Source organism: Sceloporus occidentalis, unplaced genomic scaffold (genome assembly GCF_023333645.1).
Source record: "Sceloporus occidentalis isolate IW3139 unplaced genomic scaffold, rSceOcc1.0.p SCAF_7, whole genome shotgun sequence".
In the NCBI taxonomy this organism is placed as follows: domain Eukaryota; kingdom Metazoa; phylum Chordata; class Lepidosauria; order Squamata; family Phrynosomatidae; genus Sceloporus; species Sceloporus occidentalis.
In genome coordinates this window covers 71,468,555-71,491,150 of record NW_028316987.1, presented here as the reverse complement: position 1 = coordinate 71,491,150, position 22,596 = coordinate 71,468,555, and the positions used below count along the sequence as shown (strand labels likewise).

At 40.6% G+C, this 22,596-nt stretch overlaps 1 protein-coding gene across 1 annotated transcript in view; it reads left to right on the top strand.

Moving 5' to 3' along the window:
- Positions 1 to 22,596, top strand: part of MINDY3 (MINDY lysine 48 deubiquitinase 3) — a 44,512-nt gene that overhangs the window by 16,838 nt on the left and 5,078 nt on the right. Inside the window, exons 6-13 of the mRNA XM_089533307.1 lie at positions 430 to 481; positions 1,603 to 1,717; positions 3,105 to 3,178; positions 3,538 to 3,617; positions 8,340 to 8,410; positions 9,655 to 9,735; positions 16,914 to 16,986; positions 22,055 to 22,127. Of these exons, the coding sequence (XP_089389433.1) occupies positions 430 to 481; positions 1,603 to 1,717; positions 3,105 to 3,178; positions 3,538 to 3,617; positions 8,340 to 8,410; positions 9,655 to 9,735; positions 16,914 to 16,986; positions 22,055 to 22,127 (619 nt within the window). The remainder of the gene's footprint in view (positions 1 to 429; positions 482 to 1,602; positions 1,718 to 3,104; positions 3,179 to 3,537; positions 3,618 to 8,339; positions 8,411 to 9,654; positions 9,736 to 16,913; positions 16,987 to 22,054; positions 22,128 to 22,596) is intronic.

Sequence of the window (22,596 nt, the reverse complement as noted above, 5' to 3'; positions counted from 1 at the left end):
GAAATGAGAAATGAGTTAAGAAATGGAATAAAAATACAGCTTTCTTACATTAGGTTTGCTCTTAAATCTAGATAAACTGCTCAGTTATCCTTCCAGAAAATCTGCTCAACCAGCAGAACTGTGTGTTTAGTAATCTCTCTGCAGTGGTTGACATAATTCATTCGGAACAGACCATGGAAGTTTCCAGGGTTATTGACCTATATTTGTTTGCTAGCCTTGGCAATATTTTAATTGCCTGTGCATCCAGTTACCTGTATATAGCGACCTAGATGGGTCACATTAAACTGGTTTGCACAAGTAGAAGCTGGTCCAAAAAAAGGTCTGGGTTGGAGTTAAGTTATGAAAAGCTTGAAAGTATTCTAGCTTGCTGTGTGTTTCTTGTGTTACTTTTTGCCATGTGTAGTGCTGAAAAGTGTCTCTTGTGTATAGCTGCCTTGGCTGTCGAAGAGCTTGGCTTTGAGCGATTTCATGCATTAATTCAGTAAGTAATATGTTGGAACACTTAAAATATGCTATCTTGTTGTCACAATAAACAACAATTTATTTAAGACATAAGCATAATGTGATTCATCTTCACAAGCTTGACCATCAAGGTTAAAACATACTTAGAAATAAGTTCAAGAAAGCCATTGCTTTAAAGATCAGATTATGAATATGATGGTTACCCAGGTGTATACTTACTTTGAGATTTTAATAAAGGCCTCCCCCCCCCCCCCCCCGTTAGTTTCAGTATTGACCTGAAACGTTCACAGTTAAGCATTCAATTTAGGAGGTTCTGAATTTTAAAATTCAGAAACTTGCATTTAGAAAAATTAATAATTGTATTCAAACACTATAATTGGACAGTGGTTATCTCTTTGTAGAAACATTTCTACACTCAAGTTATTTCCCACTCGCTGAAAAAACAATTTGGGATTGTGAGATGGACAGATACATAAGCCTAACAAGCAGTGATGGCACTTACTATTAACTGACTTGTGTTGTAATAGGCTTCTGAATGAAGACTCTCAGTACTGTTCAGCTGTTAGGGACAGTGAGGAAAAGGGTATCTGAATTTACACTACCAATTAAATGTCTGAGGTAAGCATGGAGAAAGGTATTTTGTAAGCACCACAGTAGGCATGCAGCTATCTGTGCCTGATTGTCTGAACTGACACCAGTGTACTTCATAATCCCTGTAATATACTAGGTCTGCTGGGTTTATATATATATATATATATATATAATATATATTAAAAATCATTCACAGGAGGGATTGCTATTAACTGCATGTTTTGCCTTTTTAAAGAAAAAATAAAAGTTATACTTATTGTAATAGTAATTTAAAAGAGCTGTGCATTTTCACTGACTGTGGCATGTGAGGTTTTTCACTGTAAAATGCCTAAATCAGGCCTCTAGAATTCTGGCACATGCTTTTGTTTTGATACTACTAGTGCTATAAATGTTTTTATCCAGTGGGCAACTACTGCTCATTGTGTTTCAAATATGTTAATCAAAAATACTGTAGTAGCTTCTAATATACTTCATTTTATTCTTAAATCATTAAAAAATAGAAATTACTGTAAAAGTAATGTTTAATTGGCTCTTCTTTTTAATCTCCAGAAAGCAATCATTCACAAGCTTTCCTGATTTCAAAGAGGCAGTTTGGAATCAATATTCAGTCTGGACAAACAAATTTGGTGTGCTGCTCTTTCTGTATTCTGTGATACTGACCAAGGTATGTTCATTAAAAGTATATGCTAGCTTAAACTGATTTCTTAAATTGGCTGGAAATACAAAATGGTTGAATTTTCATTTTAGAATCTGTAAAATGACAATTAATTTGCAGTAGCTAGATTGGCAATACAAATATGTGCCATCTGGTTTGGATTTACATCCCCTTGACTAAATTTGCGGAGGGGGGGGGGGATTGAAATGCTTTTAAAGTATTTCATACTTTAGGCTATGTTGCTCAGCCTTGCTAGTGGGAAAATAATGATTTAACTTGTAGCCCCAAAGCTGTTTTAGATACCTTGCAAGTAAGACATTTCATTATAGGAAGAATTTATGATGAATGGAAGGAAGGTACAAAGATATCTTAGTTTCGTTTTCTCAGTTCTTTTAATGGGAATGAGTACTGTATGTCTGAGAACACTATGAAATACTTTGTTGTTGTGTGCCTTCAAGTTATTTCTTACTAATGGTGATCTGACCTATCACGGGATTGTCATGGCAGATTTGTTCAGGGGAGGATCTTCCCTTGCCTTCCTCTGAGGCTTAGGGAGTGTGGTCATCCAGGGGGTTTCCATGGCCAAGCAAGAATTTGAACCCTGGTCTCCAGGGTTTTAGTCCAACTCCCAAATTACTACACCATGCTGGTGCTCTATGAAGTATTAGAGGAATAAAACAATGTTTTACTAATATTGTTGATTTCTTCTGATGACGCTGAACCCCAAATCTCCAGAGAACCTATTCCAGCTGTTTCATGTAGATGTTGGACTTCATGGGGGACAGAGGCAAGCCTGGAGAGACTCCGCAGGCCAGTGGCCAACAATTAAAATGTGAACACAGTAGCACCAGCTTCTGATCTCACCCCTCAAGAAAAGAATAGGATCACTGTAAAGCAGTGCCTCCAAGACCCAATCCAACAAGGTGATCCAGAAGAATAGACAATGTTAGGCCTAGAAGAACCAACAGGGTCATACTCCTTCTGTCCATTTCCCAGCAAATGTCCTCCATCAAGGCAGCCAAAACTGTGTTGTATAATCCAGACTGAAAGCAGACTGAATAATCTTTAGTCAAATGGAAGGCAACTGTCATTATTTCTTTATTAAGTATTTTTTTTTAATTTCCCCCCTTATCTTCCCACAAGATCTTATATTCAGATAAAATCAGTTGAGACCAGTGCTAAACTTTTTCAAAGTTTATTATAGTAAGGAACAATTTAAACAATCTAAAAACATAGGAAATGGCTTAACAATTTAAATCACATTAAAATTGTTCTGTATGTTTCTGTAGGGTGGCTGTTCACATTTGCAAAATATCATCACCTGTAGGGGAAAATATTTTTTGGTATGGTTGGTCATTGTACCATTAAATGTACGAGAACATATTCCTGTTTTTAGGGCATTGAAAATATTAAAAATGAAATAGAAGATTCAACTGAGCCATTGATAGATCCGGTTTACGGTCATGGAAGGTGAGCTCTGTTTAGTTTTGTACTTAAAGTATTGATTATTCTCTGAATAATGTTTTTCAGAAATACAACAGTATAAGGAGTTCATTAAGAAGAAATTGACAGAAATATGTAGAGAAGCTCACATGTTTTTATATTTCATCACCAGGCTTTGTGAGATTGCTAATTTATATTTGAAATACTCTTAGTGAGATACACTTAAAAGCATGTTCTAGCTTCCTGGAGTTGAGGGAGTGCATGTTCAGTTTACTGTATCTTCCCATCCTTTTAAAAAAACTACTTGTGGTGCCACATGACTCTCTTTCTACAAAAAGATGAAAGCATTAATTATTTGTAAGTCTCATTTTTTTCTTCGCCCTAAGCCAAAGTTTAATTAATCTCCTGTTGACGGGGCATGCAGTATCTAACGTCTGGGACGGAGACAGGGAATGCTCAGGAATGAGTAAGTACATTTCAGTTTTCTTGCTTTAATGTGGCATAAGAGTTTGTAAACGGAGTTCCCCATTGTTTTGAATTTCTTTGAACCTAAAGCTGTATCCTTGTGGGAATATTTGTACTTTTTATTTCTAGGTTTATTCCCAAATTCTCCCTCTGCATGTAGCTAGAAGGTTCTAGCCAACTGTTGGTTCCCATGCCATTTTATGACAGATTAGAGTGCCCCTTAAAATGTTCTTTATAGCACAATATCGTATAAGGATTTGGCTTTTGCCCACTTTATCTTATTACTAGTATACTGTATTGTGTGCTAGTACAACTTACTTCAGGTAAAACCTTTCTCCTTATCTCATGTTCAAGAGAGGTTTGGGAAAGAGAGAATCTTCTTTGTAGTGTTATCTGGAGAGAATTTTACTTGTCTCCAATAATTATTTTCAGCACCAGATTAAATCCTTATTTGTTCAGGCATTTTATCTGATTCATGAGTTATTCCCCTCAGTTTTATTGCATTGGATAATTATTTTATTCTAATTCTGCCCTGAGATCCATTTTTTCCAATGAAGGTTCTGCTTATTAATCTAATAAACTTACATTTTTCAAATTGCCACAAGATGGCAGTAGACTCTAAGGAAGGAGACTATTTGAAGATGTTAGAATAAGGGAGGAAAGTCTCCAAATCTAGGAGGCATGGAAGAATCTTCACAAATTCATGTGGTAGTAAATGTGGAATAAACATGTAAATGTGTTGCCTTTTCATTGGGAATTATGTTAAAATAAGGCTGCAAATGATTGTGACAATGTATACATGAGAAATCATGTATATCATGTATACATGATATAATTTATTGAGAGATTTAGGTTTTCGCCTTTATCAGAATGAACAGTGAGTGTATACAAAGCATTCTTAAAAAAACCAATAGTACTTGGCTAGGTAATAGGCCATGAGAAAAGAGGAAGACCGCATTCCAGATGGATAGACTCAAACAAGCCATAGCCCTGCATCTGGAAGACCTGAGCAGGGCTGTTGATGATAGGGTGACTTGGAGGTCTCTCATTCATGTGGTTGCCATAAGTTGAAGTCTTGATGGCAGTTAACAATAAACAACAGCAACGCATTCATAATCCAGATTCCATGTAACTTTTCATTTCATGAGGTAGTGTCTGTGTCTTCTCTATTACCATATGTAGCATTTGGTTGTAAGTGAACAACTAATCATGATTGGGAAACTTGAAAATTTAAAAGCGTAGGTTTATTTTTTTAAAAAAACCCTTAGTAAAACAGTGAACAGGGAAGAACAACTCACTATATTGATTCTTTTGATTAAGAGATCACTATAAAATACAGCCTAGACATAACACAGTAGCATATTTCTTCGGCAAGGCACCTGAAGGGCAAAGGTTTATCTAATGAAGTCCAAATAGCTACTTCTTAACATAAAAAGCAACTGGGGGAAGGGGGAGACTACATTTTTTCCTGCCAACCACTCCAAATCAGTGCATTTTCAAAACTGTTTCCCTGTGAATTTCAAACACTTTACTGTTGTTTTTAAAACAAAGACAACTGGTCCATGATGACACACCTCTGCATGTAATATGTAATTTGTCCCTAAACCACCATCGGAAACAATGCAGTAGCCTATTTCAGAGATTATTCTAACAATTTGCTAACAATGCTAATGAAACAAGAATGCGAAAACAATCTTTGGGAACCTACCAGCCTCCAGATTTTGTGGAAATTATAGTTGTTGTCATAGGACCAGCATAGTGTAGTGGCTTGAGCATTGGAATAGGACATTGGGGCATTTTCTTAAAGAAGGATCAATAACAAGTGTGACGTGGGTTTAAGAACATAGTAGACTTCATCTGTCTCCCTCCCTTTCTATCACCTGTCTTCATTCTGTTCATTCTCTTTATCATCCCTTATCCACCCCTTTCTATACATACTCGTGCCTTCATCTACTTTCACAAACCTTCTACACTTGCCCAGACCTTCTCCAACTTATTTAATCCTTAGAGAATTTTGGTAAAAGGTGGAAAAGTTGCCTTGTCTGTCCTTACTGGCAGAATCTCTTTGTTGTTTTCAAGAGAAATCTTTCTCATCCCTGACTGTAAATGGCAGGGTATGAACCTGTTAAACTTGCATTCCAAGCATGTGGCTCTACAACCAAGCTACAGTCCTTCAAAAAATTTAAAGAAGTGTTACTCTTTTGGCATCAGTTCCACAGAGATTTGAACTATGGGATACTCCTTCAGCCATGTATATCAGTACTAGAATGAAGACTGGGGTGGCGCAGGAAGGCCCTATCAGTTCGTGATAAGTTATAAGTTTGTGATAATCCCCTGGCCTCAGAGGGAGAGAAGCACAGCTCCATCATGCCTAGGCCCAGAAGCAGGTAAACGGCCCTCCCCTCCATTCCAGCAGCTGATGCCCCAGCCACAGAGGGAGAAAAGGGGCAGTATCTGTTGGATTTAATCGCCTCCCACACTGCCATCCCCTTTTCCTTTTGTGACATGTATTAATTAGATTGTAAAACAGCCTGGATACGAGGAATTTTTTGGTTCGTCTTTTACTTGTAAACTGCTGTGTACAGTTATGGCACTGTATAAATGGATGAAGGTGATGGTAATGATAATGATGATAGGAAGTTCTTCTAACTGAAGATATAACAAGACTGAAATCTAGACCAGGAGCATCAGACCCCAGGAAACATGGGAGGCAAGTGTCTTGGTCTGTGAGGAAAGCACAACTGGGAAAATGGGTAGAGTTTCTGGGAGGCCACACATGTTTCAGGGTCATGGAGAGACATGCCAAAACTACTTTGTTAAAAGAAAAATGGAACATGACAATCATAAAAACTCATACAAGTGATGGCACAATATTCTTATTATAGTGATTTATACCAGCAGGTTTTTTCATCACACAACATTCATGTGTGCATTTCTTTTTTGATGTGTTATACATCTCTTCTGTGTGAAATGCAAAACAAATAACAACAATACCACTCTGAACAGCATATTTGATTGGTAGTTTGCAAGCATTGCTGAGGAGTTTGTTACAGTGAAGCACACAGATTTCTGATCTGATTTCTTTGGTATGTTAGCAGCATGTTTTTGAGTTATTCATAAGAATTTGCACTAACTCTGTGTGTCCAGTCCTTAAAAGGCCCTCTTTGCAAGTCACCCTTTGCAGAACTTACAGTTCATCTTAACTGTATTTTCTGTGCAGAGGACAAATTGGATATGGAAAGGACAAATCCCACTTAGAAAGGTTTAAAGTTCTCAGTAGTGTTACTGTTATAAATTCATACATTTGTTTTCATTTGTTTTGTTAAGAACATAGCAAATGAATGAATGGCCTTGGGTTCTCGGACTCTGTTCTTGACTGGTTTAAATCTTATTTGTCAGATAGATCTTTTGCACTGGTCATGGGTGGTCAGACCTCGTCCTCTGTTCCCTTATCTGTTGGAGTTCCTCAGGGCTCTGTTTTGGTTCCCCTTTTGTTTTCTCTCTACACATTGTCCCTAGGTAAACTCATTAGTTCTTTTAGCTTTTCCTATCATTTGTACGTCAATGACACTCAGCTGTATCTTTCCACCCCGACCTTTCTCCGGGTCTTGAACAGCAAGTTTCATCTTGTCTTACAGCTGTCTCTCAGTGGATGCAGCATCGACGCTTGAAGTTCAGTATGTCCAAAACAGAGCTTCTCGTTTTTCCAGCTAGGTCTACTCTTAAATACTCCTTTTCTGTTTCTGTTGATGATATTTCTATTCGACCAGTCCAGGAAGCCCATAGTCTTGGTTTTATTTCTGACTCTTCTCTGTCGTGTATCCCTCACATCCAGACCACAGCTAAGGCATGTAGATTCTTTTTATACAATATTGCTAAAATCTGACCATTTCTGTTGTCCTCTACTGCCAAGATTCTCGTCAGACCCTAGTGGTCTGGTGACTTGATTTCTGTAACATCCTTCTTGCAGGGCTTCCTCTTTCTCACCTCTGTCCTTTAATTTCTGTCCAGCGTTCAGCTGCACACATTATTACATCCGCCCACTGCTCCGACCATATCTCTCCTTTATTATCATCCCTTCACTGCCCCCCCCCCCTATTCAGTATAAGCTCCTGTTGTTGACTTTTGAAGCCCTGCATGAGCTGGCCCCTCTTTATTTATCAAACCTTCTTTCTCCTCACCTTCCCACTCGTGCCCTCCGTTCTAGTAGTCAAGGTCTGCTGTCTCAACCTAGGATTGTCACTGCCCCGTCCCAGATTCATCCCTTTTCACTTGCTGTCCTTTGCTCCTGGAATCTCCTTCCCCCACCAACATGGGTCATCACTTCTTTGACCAGTTTCAAAACTGAGTTGAAGACCATCCTGAGAGAAGCATTCCCAGACATTGTGTGACTATTATTTGTTGTTTGATGTTTTTAATTTGTTGCCTGCTTTACTTTATTGAAACCTTTCCTGTATCATTTTGTATTATTTATATGTATTATGCTATTATTTCTTAGATTGTACACCCTGGGCAGGTTTACTTTATCCATTTTATTGTTTGTATGTTTGTATTATTTACTGTGTAAATAACAACAACAACAACAACAACATTTTATTTGCATTGTTACATAATTTGTGACCTAAAGACCTATGGACTGTATTAAGTTTAAGTTGGAATGGGGTGAAAAAGCAAAAATCAAGCTTTTTGATTGACCTAATATAAGAGATTTGTTTCTTTTCAGAGCTACTCGGAATACATAAACAAGCAACTGTTGGTTTTCTGACCCTCATGGAATCTCTAAGATACTGTAAGGTAAAGCTTTAAAAAGTTCTTCATGTAAAAGTATAGAAACTGTTGGAATTTGGTAGTTTCCTTTAATACAGGTTTTGTGTGTATTATAGGCTCTATGGCATTGAATTATTGTGTCTCGGCACCAAAGGAGACTATGGCATTTATCATGATTTCTGAAACTTTAAAAAATATTAAACGAAAAATAAAACTCAATGTTAATATGTGCATATGTTTGTGTGTGAACAGTGAAAAAATATAGTTATTCACAGTTGATTATCTACTAATGGTATATTTGTATTTCACACTCCTTTCAAGGTGTAAGAATCTAAGAATCTAATTTAGGCCCAGCACACACATAGGCTCAGTAAAGTCCCCTTTCTTATCTCCTTGTCCTGTGAAAAGGTGTTAAATGCATGATCTGTGTGCACATCTTTATTTCATTGCTTTTAGGTTGTTTTGGAGGTATCTGTTCCCATATGGCTCACACCATAATTAGAACAGAAGATGCATAACATGCTATCATTAGCTATGGTCTAAATCCAATTGTTAGTCCCAACTAGAGGAACCTCATTAAAACCATAGGATTTTCCTATCTGTTGACTTACATTCAGCAGTTGAGTCAATGAATCCATTTCACACTAACCAATAGGCCCATAATATAAAACATAAAGGTATCTAAAATAAATAGCAATAATAACTAAAAACACTACCAGTGGAATAACGCTTTCTTAGAATAATTCAAAAGCTAGCCAGAAGCTCCTGAAACCCAGTAGAATAGGTGCTACATATATCTTAGGGAATTCTCCATGCACTCATCAGCAGTGACTAGGATTATATCCAATATGTTTGAGGCTTTACCTGAAATTCTTCCTGGTGTAGTATTGTTCTATGCTTTTGCCTGTGCAAACGAGATAAGGGCAAATGCCATGATGAAGTAAGATACTACATTAAAAATGTATCCATGACTTGGCTGTATTGGTAGCTGCCATCAAGCAGTACTGGTATGGGTTAGAATTACTGTTTATTGTGTTTCATAGCCTTTGCAGTATTTGGAAGATGTATGATATCGCCTGGGAAATATTTCATGTTTAATAATATTTGCTAGCTTATAGGGACCACATGCACAGTCATGTCACTTGTATCATCAGTGCTAAGCATCTGATTAGACAAAATCTGCTATCATATTAGACAGTATTGTACTATTCTCAATTGTGAACTTGCTAATATTCTTAATTTTATCAGTTTGGGGATTTTTTTTATTTTAGGTTGGCTCCTATTTGAAGTCCCCAAAGTTCCCTATTTGGATACTTGGCAGCGAAACTCATCTCACAGTCTTCTTTGCCAAGGTAGGATTCCTTTCTTTTTATTTCATCACTTAAGGTCAAATCCTATTTAAATCTTCTAGTCCAGATCTTTACAAACTGGTACAGAGAGTTTTAAAACATTTTATTAATACTTCAAACTTTATGAAACAAAGTTCTCTAAATTACTGAATTTCTAAACTAATGTTTTTAAACTACTGACTAACTAAGGCTGAATACATTTCAACCTCATCTTTAGAATGTTCTAGTTCTTCTGTATGATGAGGAGTCAAATCCTAAAGATCCTTTATTGTTCCACCTTACCAAAACTTTCACCATACATGGATATTTGTACGAAGTCATGTATCATATGTTGTAATGGATTGTTCTTCAACTGATTCCAGTATGCCTAATCATAACAAAGGATAGGCCTGCTGCTTGTATTCCATTTGTCTTTGGTGAGCAGAAGTGCTGGAATTTATTTCTTCATCATTGTTTACATCTTGATTGGACTCATTCAGCCTCTTAACCTAATGAATTACAGAATGAGTGTGAGACTACATTACCTAGATGGATTTTCTTTAAAGACAACTGAGAGTGAATAGTTGAAAAGCATGAAGAACAGTACTGGGGCAGGGTATGTGCATGTATCAGGGTGAGAAAGACATTAGGGAATTGAAGATGGTATTAATAAGTGATGCAAATATTAAGCAAGAAGTAATTGGTTCATGTTGCGCTAGAGTAGGGGTGGGAAACCTATGGCCCCCCAGGTTGTGATGAACTACCGTTCCTATCATCCCTCACCACCAGCCAAGGCACACAATAAGAAACAGAAAGTGGTGGTAAGGGAACATGTGATGTGGCCTTCCTTAGAATGTATTCATTAGATATGGAAGTGCTCTTGATTTTCTGCAAGTATATTACTCTCTGATCAGGCTCAAAAGAACTGTGTGCTTCCATGTTTACATTGTGGCTCTCTCCCTTTAATAAATACCATCCACCGAAGCAGCCAATATGAGTATTGATATGTAACAGAGTCTAATGTAGTAAAAGTTCCCACAACTTTTAACAAATATCAAATGACCTTCCCGAATTCTTACTAATAATAATAATAATAAATTTTATTTATATTTTCCTGCTTCTCCCAGGTGGATCGAAGTGGGATTACAAAATTACTTACTCAGCGAGATTACTTACTCAGTTGGGAAAAAAGCTTTTTTCTATAGCTCCTCGCTTTACTGTAGCCTTTTCCATGTTTTCCAGATGACCTTTTAACTGTCTAAACATATGTCTAATAGAAATAAAGCTTTATGGACACTGACATAATTACATGGATGACAAAATTTTACTGAAATCTGTTTGTCTGCTGTTAGCTATTTGATCATCATGCATATACTAATGCATGTGACAGCTGTTGACTGCCCACCTACACTGCATGTAGCCTTGTATACAGCATCCAATTTCATTCTTTACAGTTCACTTAAAACTCTTGCAAATTATGTCATACTCTTTGAAGTGGCAAGAAATTGTCTCCTTGTGTTCAGATAAATAAGCTTATATAAAGAATAATGCTTGTAATTTAGAATAGTTTAGAAACACTCCAAAACATTAGTTTTACTTTTAGAAGGTTTACTGATTCACTGGTTCTGCCTGCTGCTTTTTTTTTCAACACAAAATGTGCAAATATACTAGCATATACCAAAATCAGAGTGGTGGCTTTCAGAGAAGAAATGTTTATACATCAAACATCATAATATCATATTAAACTTAACTTGTAGGGTGCAAGTGGTGGGATCCTTAGGTGGAAGTGACCATGTTCTCCTGGAGTTTGTTATACAATGGAAAGGAGAAGCCAGGCAGTCAGACACGCATTCTAGACTTTAGGAAAGCCGATTTTAGTAAACTTAAAGAAATACTGGGTGTGATCCCATGGTCAACAGTAGTAAAAGAGAAGGGAGCTAAAGATGGATGGGAGTTTCTTAAAAGGGAGATTCAGAAGGCACAATTTCAAACAGTTCCAATGAGGAAGAAAAATGGGAGATGTCTCAAGAAACCAGGATGGATGACTAAAGAACTTTCAACTGAGCTAAGATTAAAAAGGGACATGTATAAGAAATGGAAAAATGGGGAAATCACCAAAGAGGAATTCAAACAAATAGCAAGCCTGTGTAGGGGTAAAGTCAGAAAAGCCAAAGCACAGAATGAACTCAGGCTTGCTAGAGAAGTTAAGAACAACAAAAAGGGCTTTTTTGGATATGTCCGCAGCAAAAGGAGGAAGAAGGAAACGGTAGGGCCACTGTGTGCAGAAGATGGCAAAATGCTAACAGAGGACAGAGAAAAGGCAGAATTACTCAACACTTTATTTGCCTCAGTCTTCTCAGAAAAGGCAAAGGGAACTCAACCTGACAATAATGGAGCAGAGGACAGAAAAGAGGAATTTCAGCACAGAATAAGTAAAGAGATAGTACAGGAATACCTGTTCAACCTAAACGAATATAAGTCTCCAGGACCAGATGAACTCCATCCAAAAGAACTAGCAAATGTAATATCAGAGCCATTGGCAATAATCTTTGAGAAGTCCTGGAGAAGAGGAGAAGTGCCAGCAGACTGGAGGAGGGCAAACATTGTCCCCATCTTCAAAAAAGGGAAAAAAGAGGATCCCAACAATTATCGTCCAGTTAGTCTGACATCGATACCAGGAAAGATTCTAGAGCAAATAATTAAACAAAAAGTCTGTGAACATCTAGAAAGCAATTCCATAATCACAAAAAGTCAACACGGGTTTCAGAAAAAGAAATCATGCCAGACAAACCTGATCTCTTTTTTTGATAAAATTACCAACTTGTTAGATGAAGGGAATGCTGTGGATGTAGTATATCTTGACTTCAGTAAGGCCTTTGACAAAGTTCCTCATGATATTCTTGCAAACAAGCTTGTAAAATGTGGGCTAGACAAAGTAACTGTTACATGGATTTGTAATTGGTTGACTGGCCGAAGCCAAAGAGTGCTCAACAATGGCTCCTTTTCATCCTGGAAAGAAGTGACCAGTGGGGTCCCACAGGGCTCTGTCCTGGGCCCAGTGCTATTCAACATCTTTATCAATGACTTGGAGGACAAAATTGGGAGCATACTTATCAAATTTGCAGATGACACCAAATTAGGGGGAGTAGCTAATACTCCAGAGGACAGGATCAAGATTCAAAATGACCTGAACAGACTAGAAAACTGGGCCATAGCTAACAAAATGAAATTCAACACAGAGAAATGTAAGGTACTGCACTTAGGGCGGAAAAACGAAAAGCACAAATATAGGATGGAGGACACCTGGCTGAATGAAACTACGTGTGAAAGGGATCTAGGAGTCCAAGTAGACCACAAGTTGAACATGAGTCAACAGTGCAATGCGGCAGCTAACAAGGCCAATGCGATTTTAGGCTGCATCAATAGAAGTATAGTGTCTAGATCAAGGGAAGTCATAGTGCCACTATATTCTGCTCTGGTCAGGTCCCACCTGGAATATTGTGTCCAGTTCTGGGCACCACAATTCAAAAAGGACATTGAGAAACTGGAGCGTGTCCAAAGGAGGGCGACTAAAATGGTGAAAGGTCTGGAAACCATGCCCTACGAGAAACAACTTAGGGAGCTGGGGATGTTTAGCCTGGAGAAGAGAAGATTAAGAGGTGATATGATAGCCCTGTTCAAATATTTGAAGGGATGTCATATTGAGGAGGGAGAAAGCTTGTTTTCTGCTGCTCCAGAGACTAGGACCCGAAGCAATGGATGCAAACTGCAGGAAAAGAGATTCCACCTCAACATTAGGAGGAACTTCCTGACAGTAAGGGCTGTTTGACAGTGGAACAAACTCCCTCGGAGTGTAGTGGAGTCTCCTTCCTTGAAGGTCTTCAAGCAGAGGCTGGATGGCCATCTGTCGGGGATGCTTTGATTGTGATTTCCTGCATGGCAGGGGGCTGGACTGGATGGCCCCTGTGGTCTCTTCCAACTCTATGATTCTATGTTTGTATTTCCTCTTCATAATAATGAGTAGAGGCCAGAGATGCTTGAGAATGAGTTACCAATGCTACTGTTCTACTTGTGTGCCTTCAAGTCATTTTTTACTTAGGGCAATGCTAAGGTGACCCTATCACAAGGTTTTCTTGATAAGATTTGTTCAGGGTGTGTGTGTGCCTTTGCCTTCTTTTGAGGTTGAGAGAGTGTTACTTGCCCAAGGTCACCCAGTGATTTTCCATGACTGTGGGATTCAAGCTCTTGTTTCCAGAGTCATAGTCCAATGCTCAAACCACTACAACACACTGGCTCTCTTCTTGAAGTTGTAATAAATACTGTCCTTTATGACAGTGCTGATCATCTGGTCTGGGGATACAGGTAAAAAAATTGTTTGCTACTATGGAATAGGCCATCCATTAATTAGTGCTCTTGGGCTCTTATTTATATCACTGCTGTGTATAGCCTTATTCATATCACAGAATGTGCAGTATAAAAGAATTCCATCTTACAGAATTATTTCAAGGCAGGGGTAGAAAACTGGTGAGTTGTAGGCCCCATTTTGTTCCCCTTGGACCTTCTGAGGGCTGCCTTAATTGCCGAAAGTGCCTCAACTTTTTTTTAAGGAAGTATCTCCTATGCTTCATAAGAAGTTTGCCATGAAACACAGAGTAGAAAGGGTTATATCTGGGAGGAAACAACCCAAGTCTAGAACCTCCTTTGGTTCATGGACCTAATTCAGTAATTACGATAATTCTAAAACTGAACTACTGACTTCTCTGTTTGGGGGTTTTCAAACTTAGGTTTTCAGAATGTAGTGTTTTCCAAAGTAAGTGCTGTATTATAGAAGTATAAATGAGTATGTGAATTAAACTTCAGTACTGTATTTCAAAATACATTTGACTGATGCTAGGCTGGACGTTAAGAATGTTGAATATTTTACTACTTCTTGGTTCACATTATCCTAGGCTTTTGCAAAATTCATACAGATTTTATTGACTACCTAAGCCTTTAATTAGGCTTAAGTGTCAGAGAAATCTGTATAAATTTTGGTTCCTTTAGTGTTGTTGTTGTTTTTAAAATTATTTTGAGTAAAGTGTTTAGAATATTATGTTAAAACCAAACAATAGTGTACTGTTTAAAACTCCCAGAAGATTTATCCACACTGTTGTTATTGTGGAGATTGTATGTGCTGGTTTTGATTTTTAAGAATGAAAACAACTGAGAAATCTTCACTATAATCTACCAGTGGTGTGCGTGCTTGCCTTCAAGGGTAAACATAAGTCCTTAAAATAAGCACAGTATTTAAATAAGAAAAGTATTTTAAATAGCTAAATGGTTTTATTTGGGATATTGCAACATCCAGAATGTGAAAATGATATCTTTGTAACATGGTGTACTTGATTGTAATGTTTGGTAAATGATGGGCAGGATTTCCTTCTATGGAAAAGTCAAGATTTGGGAAGTTTTCAGATTTGTAAAGTCTGGATGCTTTTGTTTGGCAGAAATTATTGGGCTTTGGCAGATGAAATGCATTTTTGTGATCATTGCCCAAAGGAAATGTACTAGCTGCAAAAATCAACTCTGTACTTCTTTGTGGAAGGGATATGTGTGACAAATTTTCTGTATGTATATGACAGGATTGTAGAAGTGTAAATTTACAGCACTTTATAAAAAAGGATAATAATAATAATAATAATAATAATAATAATAATAGAAGTAGGCTGTTCCACTTAAGACCATGGCAGCAACCTCAATAATAGTTAACAGAACAAGATTCATTGAAACTTGTTTCTGGGCAGAACAATCCTGGTTTGCTTTTTCCATACCATGATTTGTCCCTCTGTTTTCTAAAACTAATTTTGACCTTCTTATTTCTTTTCTTTCTCTAACCCTGTACTCAGTATTGATTGAAGTAAGGATTTGCTTTATCCATTGGCTAGAATTAGAATTGCTGTATGAACAAAATATATCACAGGGTATATATATAGTAACCATTAAACTTTTAATAGCCTGGCATTTGAAGGCAGAAAATTGGTAGTGAAGATCAGGAAATGGAGTGGTCAAGGTGAAGGAACCAAAAGTACAGCAGACAGAGGGAGCCATTAACTGAGCTGAAACAATATGACCACTTTATAGAATCATAGAGTTAGAGGAGACTACAAGGGCCATCCAGTCCAACCCCCCTGCCATACAGGAACTTATAATCAAAGCATCCCGGCAGGTGACCATGCAACCTATGTTTAAAGACCTCCAAAGAAGGAGACTCCACCACTCCCCCAAACGAGTGTGTTCCACTGTTGAACAGCTCTTACTTTCAGGATTCGTTCCTTCTAATGTTGAGGTGGAATCTCTTTTCCTGTAGCTTATCTGGGTCCTATTCTCTGGAGCAGCAGATAATAAGCTTTGCTCCTCCCTCAACATGACATTCCTTTAAATATTTAAACAAGGGCTATCATATCAACTCATATCTTTCTCTTCTCCAATCTAAACATACCAACCAGATTGCTAAATTGGATCGGCTCCAAGGAGCATACATATTCCTTGTTGCAACTGCTCCACTGATTGCCATTCTGTTTGTGGGCTCAATTCAGAGTGCTGGTGATTACTTATAAAGCCCTACATGGCTTGGATCCAGGCTTTTTAAGGACAGTTAGTATCTCCCTTTATGAGCCCATTATAACTGTAGGATCTTTTTGAGAGGCCCTTCTCTCTGCCCCATAAACATTTCAAGCTTGGTAGGTACAAGGGCCTTCATGGTGGCTGCTGCTCCTGGCATTTCAAACCAAAGGAGACCAGGATGGCTCCCTCTTTGCTGTCCTTCTGTCATCAGTTGAAAATATTATTGTGCCACCAAGCTTTTAGAAATTAAATGGAGTGGGCTTCTGATAATGTGGTGTGCAGTTTTATGGTTTAATTGCTTTTTGATTAACTTCTATACTTAAACATTTATCAAGGTTTTTGTATAGTTTTTTTCGTCTGTATTGCTTTTAAAATGTTGTTAGCTGCCTTGAGTTCCATTATAAGGGGAAAGACAAGATATAGCTGAATAATAACAGTAATAACAACACTGTAACAATATAAATGTAGTAGTAGCACATTGTAGTTCTTTAAAAGTCCTGTTTTTATAAGATTTATTTAGAAAGCACCGACACCTCATTGATTTAAAAAAAAAAGTTTTTATAAAGATATACTTAGTCTTGTGGAATGTTTCTCCTAAGGATTTGGCTCTTGTTGCTCCTGAAGCTCCCTCAGAACAAGCCAGACGTGTCTTTCAAACATATGACCCTGAAGGTGAGAGTTGTCATGTGATCTTATGAATGTTCTGTGAAGGAAATCTTACTGAATTCAGTCTTCAATATTCAAAATTTAAGTGCAAAATTCTAGAGGGGACTGAATGTGAGCAGATATAACCAGTGACATCGCTGGTGTTGCTTTCACCTGGTCTGGATGCCTGGCCCTACTTGGGGTAGGTGGCACCTGTCCAAATGCCCTCCGGGGGTGTTCATGCTTGTGGACTTACCCACTCCTTCTTCCCCAGAGTCTTTGCTGGCTCAAGAGAGCCATCTAAGGGAACAGGGAAGGAGGAATGAGCTCGGGTGAATGAACCACAGCAACAGAGTAGAGGAGCGAGCACACATGTATCCCTCCCTCCTTCTCCATTGCCTTCACTCACTTGCAAAAGGGCAGCATGGAAGGAGAGATGGGTGCACACTCGTCCCTCCTTTTTTCCCCACCTTGTGGCTCGCAGAGAAGATGTAGCAGACCAAGGCAGCAGTACCGTGCACTCATACGCTGCAGTGGGAGGAGGGACCAACCAGGTGTCACCCCTTCTCTGAGGTGTCACCCAGTGCAGTCCACACCTGCCAGGTGATACCATTGGGTATAACATTTGAAAAAGTCATGATCTTTGTGACTGATATGTTATATGAAGTGCTAAAGAAAAAAAAATCAGTGTACTCTGTACCTAATTCATAATTGTGGTTTTCTGATGATAAAGTGATATCTTGCTGTAAGAACATGTGAATACCTCTTTGTTATGCCTTTCCAGCCTCAATGCATTTAAATTATTCAGGCACTAATGCCAAATAAGATGATGATGATAATAATAATAATAATAATAATAATAATAATAATTTATTTCTATACCGCCCTTCTAAAAATCAGGGCGGTGTACAACAAGAAAATCCATACAATTAAACATATTAAAATACATTAAAACATTGCAATAAAAACAAGCAAACTCATGCCAGCTCAACCAGCTGACAACGGAGGGGTGAGAAAATATACCGGGGGATAGAGTCAGGGGTAAGCCCGCTCGAAAAGATATGTTTTCAACCCCTTCTTAAATTGGGCCAGGGAGGTGGCCGAGCGGAACTCAACGGGCAGCGAGTTCCAGAGGTTGGGGGCCAATGTGGTAAAGGCCCTCCTGGTGGTAGTAACTAGTCTAGCCTTTGGAACTCTTAATAATTGCTGCCCAGTTGATCTGAGTGTGCGGGGCGGATTGTACGGAGAGAGGCGGTCCTCCAGGTACCCTGGGCCCAAGCCATTTAGGGCTTTATAGGTAATAACCAACACCTTGTATTGCGCCCAGAAGCGAATAGGCAGCCAATGAAGGTCTTTAAGCACAGGTGTTATATGACTGGCCCTTGAAGTACCAGTGACCAGTCATGCTGCCATATTCTGCACTAGTTGCAGCTTCTGGGTATGGTACAAGGGTTGCCCCATGTAGAGCACGTTACAGAAATCCAATCGAGAGGTTACCAGAGCGTGTACTACAGTTTCAAGGCCCCTCCGGTCCAGGTAGGAACGCAGCTGGCGTATCAGCCGAAGCTGATAGCAGGTGCTCTTGACCGTCGCATCCACCTGAGAAGTAAGATGGAGCGACGAGTCAATAATCACCTCTAGACTGCGTACTGAGTCCTTCACAGGAAGCGTGATCCCGTTCAGGACAGGTGGAACCACCGCCATCCCCGGGCCGGGAGAACCTATCACGAGTACTTCCGTTTTCTCTGGATTCAGGCTGAGTCTGTTTTCCCTCATCCAGCCCATTACCAATTCCAGACAGGCCACGAGAGGAGAGATGCCATCCCTGGTCATTGCATCAGTTGGAGACATAGAGAAAATTATTTGGGTGTCATCAGCATACTGATAACCCCGCGCCCCATGATTCCGGATGATCTCTCCCAGCGGTTTCATGTAAATGTTGAAAAGCATGGGAGACAAAATGGCTCCTTGAGGGACCCCAGATGTAAGGGCCCTCTTATCGGAGCGCACGTCCCCCAGCTGCACCATCTGGAACTTCCCGGAAAGGTAGGATCGGAACCACTGGAGCGCAGTGCCCCCGATTCCCACCCCTACCAGGCGCTCCAGAAGGATACCATGGTCTATGGTATCGAAAGCCGCTGAGATGTCCAAGAGCACTAACAGAGACACGCTACCCCTGTCCATGCCCAGACGGAGATCATCGACCAAGGCGACCATGGCAGTCTCAACCCCATAGCCCGCCCGAAAACCGGTTTGAAATGGGTCTAGATAGTCCGTTTCATCCAAGATCTATTGAAGCTGGATTGCAACCGCCCTCTCGATCACCTTCCCCAAAAATGGCAGCAGCGAGACTGGCCGATAATTGTTGTGCAACAGGGGGTCGAGGGAGGGCTTCTTTAACAAAGTTTTTACGATGGCCAATTTCAGACTAGCTGGAAATTGCCCTTCCCTCAAAGATGTATTAATAATCCGGTGTAACATTGCAGTTACCACCGGTCCCCCCTGGGCCGCTAACCACGAGGGACAGGGATCGAGAGAGCAGGTTGTCTTCCTAACACTTCTAAGGATCTTGTCCACATCCTCGGTACTAACAGGCTCAAACTGATCCAGTACAATCGAGTCCACGGCGGCTCTGGATGCCTCTGCTCTGGATTCTGCTTTAATGCTGGTATCAAGACCTTCGCTTATCCGAGAGGTTTTATCCACGAAGAAGTTGTTAAATTGGTCACAGCAGGCCTTAGAAGGTTCAAGGATCTGGTTCGGGGCAGGAGGGAGCTGAGTTAGCTCCCTCACAACCCTGAACAACTCTGCTGGACGCGACTACGCGGACGCGACACGTGCAGCATAGAACGAGTTCTTAGCTGCACATATCGCCTCTCCATAGTCCTCCAAAAGATGGTCTAGGAGAGCCTTGTTGGGTAAGCGCTGGTGTTTCCGCCAGGCGTGCTCTAGCCGTCGCAGCACCTGCTTCCTTGCCCGGAGATCTTCCGTATACCAGGGCTTCTTTTTGGAAGCAGGCCTGAGAGGACGCTTGGGAGCGATGCTGTGTATAGCCCTGGAGAGATCAGTGTCCCAGATGTTGGTCAGGGCATCAACAGTGTCGCCGTCACTTCCAACCATATACCCCTCTAGGGCTTCCTGGAACCTTTCGGGTTCCATCAGCCTTCAAGGGTGGACCATTCTAATAGGCCTGCCACCCCCGGGAGGGATCTGGGTTGATGCCTTGATTTTTGCCTCCACCAGGAAATGATCCGTCCATGACAGAGCGGAAATATTAGTAATTTCCGCCCACGGAATTTCCATGTCCGTACAAAAGACCAAATCGAGTGTATTACCCGCAGAATGCGTCGGACCCGAGACCAATTGAGAATTCCCGAGCCTCACCGGATGGAACATAGTTGGCCGCGAAGGGGATGTTGAAATCTCCCAGGACCAGAAGCCTGGGGGACTCCAGCATCAGCTCCGAGACCAACTGTGTCAGCTCGTTAAGGGAGTCTGTTAGCGCACGGGGAAGTTTGGCGAACATAGTTCCTGGTTAAAGACAAGGTGTTCTTATGCACCAAGGCAACACCCACCCCCCCACGCCCGCTCACCTAACCTGGTCTGATCCTTCACTGAGTACCCGGCAGGCCCAAGCCAGGTCTCAGTAATGCAAGCCAGGTCACAGTTATTATCCTCGAGCAGGTCGTAAATGATGTGGGACTTGTTCTTAATAGACCTGGCATTGCACAGGAGCAGAGACAGAGTTTGTGGTACGTTGGAGTGACCCTCAGGTCCCTTTGGTTAGGAGAGGGACAGGAAGGAGGGATAGATATTACGTATCGATCTCGCCTTCCCCTGTAACGCTGGTCCACACTCCTACCGCCATACCTCCCCCTGCCCCACACTACCTCAATGGGAGCTCCACTCGTGCAAGGAGGATTACCCTCTGCCTCCCCAGCCAAAACATTCCCCACAACCATATCCTTCCCCTCCCCCCACAGTGCAGCAGTGAGGACAGAGAAAAGACACCGCAGTCATTCTCTGCCTAAATGCCGGCACGGGTGCGTCTCCCTTGCCCTTGCGCAGTCGCTGATAAACGCAACTGCGCAGCTGCGGAGGAGTGAGTGTCTGGAACAGTCTGTGGGCGGCTCCTGGGCCGGTGCGCAGTTGCGCACCTCTAACAACCCAGGAGACCGCCCGGCAGCAACAAACACAGCTCCAAGCAGAAGTCCAGGAGGCAAGGGGGTGTGATGGAGGAGGAGACCAGGCAGCCCGGCTTTATGTGCGCCGCTCTCACCGTCGCACCCTCTCTCCGCCTTCCCCCCAGGTGTTCCAAATTCCGCTCCCCGGCCGCTGCAAGGACACGCTGGGATGGAAAAATGTCCGGAACAGGCCGTGGGTGGCTCCTAGGCCGGTGCGCAGTTGCGCACCTCTAACAACCCAGGGGACCGCCCGGCAGCAACAAACACAGCTCCAAGCAGAAGTCCGGGAGGCAAGGGGGTGTGACGGAGGGGAGACCAGGCAACCCGGCTTTATGTGCGCCGCTCTCACCGTCGCACCCTCTCTCTGCCTTCCCCCCAGGTGTTCCAGATTCCGCTCCCCGGCCGCTGCAAGGACACGCTGGGATGGAAAAAAGGCACAGGCACAAACACAGAAGCCTCAGCTTGGCTTGGAGCTGGCTGGTGGACTTGCCCACTCCTTCTTATATATTCTTGTTACTTATAGTATTGGCTGCCTTTGTAGCTTGGTTCCTCAAATGAGACTTCTGATTGCTCTCTCTTGGAGGAATTATGTTCTCTAGTTAGAAAAATGTTTAAACATCTGCTCAGTTACACTTTATTAGATATACACCCCACATTATTTCAAGGCAATCAGTACAAACCTTTTAATGTAGCTTTGTTCTTATAGTAGTCCTACTTTGCAAGATAATAAATCACAGTCCCCTAACAGTCCTTAGAAAAGTGGAGATGAGATATGCAGGAAGAGGTGATAGCCACGAAGAGGCAGTTGTACTGCATGAAGACAGCAGAAGTGTCTCTCTCTTAATGAGTCCATGCAAACATTTTATGTTAGAGATTTACCAGGTCTTCAATAACTATCATTTCCCTCCCAGATAATGGCTTTATACCAGACACACTTCTAGAAGATGTAATGAAGGCTTTGGACCTTGTATCAGATCCTGAATAGTAAGTGCAAATTAGCTCCTATGGTCTTAGAGCACTTCTTCAATAATACTTTCCATTATAAGACTCTATTTTAAGGAGAGCAGGTTTGCTCCATCGATTGCAACTAGTTTTAAGAAGTGCTGGATTTTTCCTTTTTACCATAGGAAGTATTACTTGAATTGTAGTGTAAAATGACCCTTTAGCAAATCTAATTTTGATGATGAACTGTGTAGTGCAAAATGAGTTTGGTTTAGGCATGCGTATGTTATACTGAATGTATTTTAATACTCATATCCAAAATCAGTTAAATAGTCAGAATACACTAATCTATGATTACCTATCAAAGTATGCTGTTTGTTCCAGCAAGAATTATGTACCATTTTTTAGCTGGCAGTATAAGATAACTTGCGTAGCTAATGTAAAACACACACAGCACTGTGTATTTCAAGCAACCTGAATGCAAATTATACCTTACAAGGAACTTCATTAT